The 4077-nt window shown below is 35.5% G+C and overlaps 1 protein-coding gene across 1 annotated transcript; it reads left to right on the top strand.

Moving 5' to 3' along the window:
• Positions 1-336: 336 nt before the first annotated feature.
• On the top strand, positions 337-3177 carry LOC101493161 (uncharacterized). Its single transcript, XM_073366436.1, has 5 exons — positions 337-494; positions 573-843; positions 1243-1473; positions 1588-2895; positions 3019-3177. Exons 1-5 carry the CDS (start codon positions 337-339, stop codon positions 3175-3177), a joined length of 2127 nt encoding a protein of 708 aa, XP_073222537.1.
• The last annotated feature ends 900 nt before the right edge of the window (positions 3178-4077 follow it).

Consider the following 4077-nt stretch of genomic DNA (forward strand, 5'->3'; position numbering starts at 1 on the left):
AAAATTCATGTTACCTACGTGAACTGAGATAACGTATGTGTACGTGAACTCAGTTCACGTATCCCGTACGTGAATTGAATTGACGTATACATACGTAAACTGAGTTCACGTATAGGATGAAAATTTGTAAAATCTCAATCATACGTGAACTGAGTTCATGTATGTTTACTTCATTTCAATTCACGTATGTGATACATGAACTGAGTTCACTTACACATACGTTTTCTCAGTTCACGTAAAGGTGATAAAATTTGGATTTTTTTTTTTTGTTTATTGTGTTTAGGGGTTAAGAATTTTTATGTTGTTATATTTATGTAATTTATTGGATGCAGTTAAATGGATGAAGGGGGAGACAACAGTGACGAAATGTATGAAGGTTTGGAACCTGATTTTGAAGAAATGTGTGATGATGTGGAACCTAATTTTGACGCTATGAATGACGGAGTTGAACCTGTTATGATTGATTTGACTGATGTGTTTACCACCGGCATGATGTTCGATACATGAGATGAATTATTGAAATGGGCTAGAAATGTTGGAAGGGAAAATGGAATTGTTGTTGTAATTTTTAGATCTGAAACTGCGACAGCACGACCAAGAACAAAGACAAAATTAATTTTTGGTTGTGAAAGAAGTGGTAAATATAGACCTTGGAAGAATCCTAATCTTACAAGGAGTACTTGGACTAGAAAATGTGATTGTCCATTTAGATTGAGAGGAACACGATCAAATGTTGATGATGGATGGTGTTTGCATGTAATATGTGGTCTCCATAATCACAAATTGGCCAAAAAACTGACTGGTCACTCTTTCTTAGGCCGATTGTCTCAAGATGAGAAAAATGTACTTGGTGATATGACAAAGAACTTTGTAAAACCAAAAAACATTTTAATGACATTGAGGGATCATAACGTTGAAAGTTTGACGACAATAAAACAAGTTTACAATGCACGTCAAGCATATCGTTCATCACTTAGAGGTAATAGAACATAAATGCAACATCTTTTGACATTGATGGAACGCGACAAATACGTTTATCGATATAGGAAGGTAGAGGGTTCAGATGAGTTGAGGGACATATTTTGGGCCCATCCAGACGCTATCACTCTTGTAAATAATTTTCACATAATATTGATTATGGATAGCACTTACAAGACCTGTAGGTATTGAATGCCATTACTTGAGATTATTGGTGTTACATCTACTTAAATGACATTTTGTGTGGGATTTGCATATCTACAGTCTGAGCATGTTGATAACTTCGCATGGGCAGTACAAATGGTGAAAGAACATATTACAAGTGGTGAAGTTGAAGTCATCGTTACTGATAGAGACCTTGCTTTGATGAACGCAGTTGAAAATGTTTTTCCAAAAGCAGTGAATTTATTATGCTTGTTTCATATATGCAAGAATGTCATAGCCAAGTGTAAGATGAATGTGTTTCCAAAAAAGAAACAAGTGCAAATAATGGAGGCATGAGAGGCTCTTATTTACAGTTATGATGAAGCTCAGTACTACATGAAGTTGACTATCTTTGAAGGAATTTGTAGTAGTTGTTCTATTTTTTATGATTATGTACACGAGTAGTGGTTAATTCCTCACAAGGAAAGGTTTGTTGAGGCGTGGACAAATAGAGTTATGCAGTTTGGGAACACCACAACACAAATGGTTGAGTCGGCACATTGGAGTTTGAAAAAGATATTACAAGATAGTATTGGTGATATATGCAGTGTTTGGGAAACCATCAATAACATGATTGTATTACAACACAATGAGATAATATCATCATTTGAAAATAGTATCATTCAAAAGGTGCATCGCTATAGCAACAGATTATACGCGAATTTGCATGGTGTTGTGTCAAAAAATGCAATTGATCACATTGCGGCAGAGTATGACCGCGTGAAGTATGTATGTATTGATCAGACTAAGTGTCGTTGCACAATTAGGACAACACATGGTCTACCTTGTGCATGTGAAATAGTCAGGTATAGTATGATCCCACATTCCATTCCATTAGACGCTATTCATGTTTGGTGGAGTAAATTAACTTTCCATGTTGATGCATTGAGTAAACCTTCAGAGTTATATGTGAAACATGAAATAGATGTCATAGTGAAAAAGTTTGAAGAACTTGATGTACCTGGCAAAATTTCACTTAAAGGTAAATTACGAGAGATCGCGTATCCATCGACTACGTCGATGTTTCCATCGGTTGCCAAGGTTAAAACAAAAGGTGCACCAAAAAAAGGCAAAAGTAAGGTATCAAAAAGAGATAAATCAACCAAGCGTGATCCATCTTGGTGGGAGTATGTGGATGCAAGTGTTCGATGTAGTGGTACAAATGCATGTAGCACTATAGATACCAGTAAAGTAGAAAAGCTAGCACCTCGACCATCAGTCCAAAAGCTCACACCTCGACCATCAATTAGCAAAGTTCAACAACCAAGAGTTCTCCTCTTCAAAGATTGGTTGCCAGTTGAAATTCATAAATTCATAGATGACATTATTGATGTCGGTGATGATGGTAATTGTGGATATCGTGCAGTTGCAGCTTTACTTGGAATGGGTGAGAACTGTTGGGCATTCATCCGTCAACAGTGTGTGATAGAGCTACAAGAGTTCATGTCTCATTCCGAGATACTATTTGGTGGAGAAAATTATGTTCGACAACTTATACACAATGTGTATGTTGAGCAAGTTGCGTCGAAGGATAATTGGATGACACTTCCAGAAATGGGATATGTGATTGCTTCGAAGTTTAACTTGGTTGTCGTCGCATTATCACTTAACCAATCACAAACATATTTTCCACTTCGAAGTCCACCACCAACATCTATGTCAGATCATCGTGTGATTGTTATTGCATTTGTTAACAATTGTCATTTCGTACATGTATTAATTGTGATATTAAATTGTTATTGATAATTCACTTTATAATTGTTATTGATTTATAATTGTTATTGATAATTCACTTTATAATTGTTATTGATTTATAATTGTTATGTAATTTAACAGGTTTACTTAAAGTCATATTCCCTTATACCACCAGCAAGTAATTTGTGGAAAAATTATTGCAATGAAGAAGCACGACAGTGGGAATTTATTTACATGGATCGCATGCAACATTGGTTACAGATATTTCCAGAAACTATAAATGAAGTTATTGTAAACTGAATTGTTGAATTCAAATCTAATGAATATCCAAAATATTGTATGAATTCAAATAATATTGTATGAATTGTTGAAGTTGTAAACTGAATTATTTAATTAATATGGTCGAAATCCAAAATAGATATCCAATATATCTAAAATATTTGTAACCAAAATATCTGAAATCCAGAATAGATATCTAAAATACATATCCAAAATACATATCTAAAATACATATCCAAAATAAATATCCAAAGTAAATATCCTAAGTCTGTCTATGTCTCCTACGATATGGCACTACATGAGTCCAATCTCTACCACCACCCCTCTGAGATCGCAATATCAAAATTAATTCATTCACGAGTGGGATGCCATCAGGTAATACCAGCTGTTGACCAAGAAGCTCCTCTGCAATTTGTATTGCTCGACGCTGCATTAAAAAATACATTAATTAATTACATGACTATTTAATTTAATAAAGTTATAAATTAAATTTAAATAAATTTACCGTTGTTTCTTCTGAAGCATGATCATCATCGACAGGTTCTGCAACCGAATGTGCTAATAGACTGGTTCTCTACGAATTATATATGGATGAGAAATCCGACGAAACCAGTCCATGTACTCAATTGCGCAGTCTGCAGGTCTGTGTACAACTGCCCCAACGTCAACTACATGTACAACGTATTGCATAAACATGATGTCCATTTCCTCTGGTGTGGTCGTCTGACCTACTATCTCCAAAGGTGAACCATGGATGGTTTGGACATGTCCATATTGACGCAATACCCTATCTGGCAAGTGAGCATACATCTTGGAACCCCAGCGTATCCACCCTCTGAATAATGAAACAACCTCAAATGGTCGCTTCGGCCTATGCTCTCTGTAGGGTGTCCAACATATGCCATCAACATCAATCTCGTC

This window comes from Cicer arietinum, chromosome 3 (genome assembly GCF_000331145.2).
Source record: "Cicer arietinum cultivar CDC Frontier isolate Library 1 chromosome 3, Cicar.CDCFrontier_v2.0, whole genome shotgun sequence".
In the NCBI taxonomy this organism is placed as follows: domain Eukaryota; kingdom Viridiplantae; phylum Streptophyta; class Magnoliopsida; order Fabales; family Fabaceae; genus Cicer; species Cicer arietinum.

Excerpts from the sequence above, each read along its gene's own strand:
- LOC101493161 (XM_073366436.1), top strand. The coding sequence starts at position 337 with ATGGATGAAGGGGGAGACAACAGTGACGAAATGTATGAAGGTTTGGAA. Across the intron at positions 495-572 it reads GTGTTTACCACCGGCATGAT|ATCTGAAACTGCGACAGCAC; the intron begins GTTCGATACATG and ends TGTAATTTTTAG. Across the intron at positions 2,896-3,018 it reads ACAATTGTCATTTCGTACAT|GTTTACTTAAAGTCATATTC; the intron begins GTATTAATTGTG and ends GTAATTTAACAG.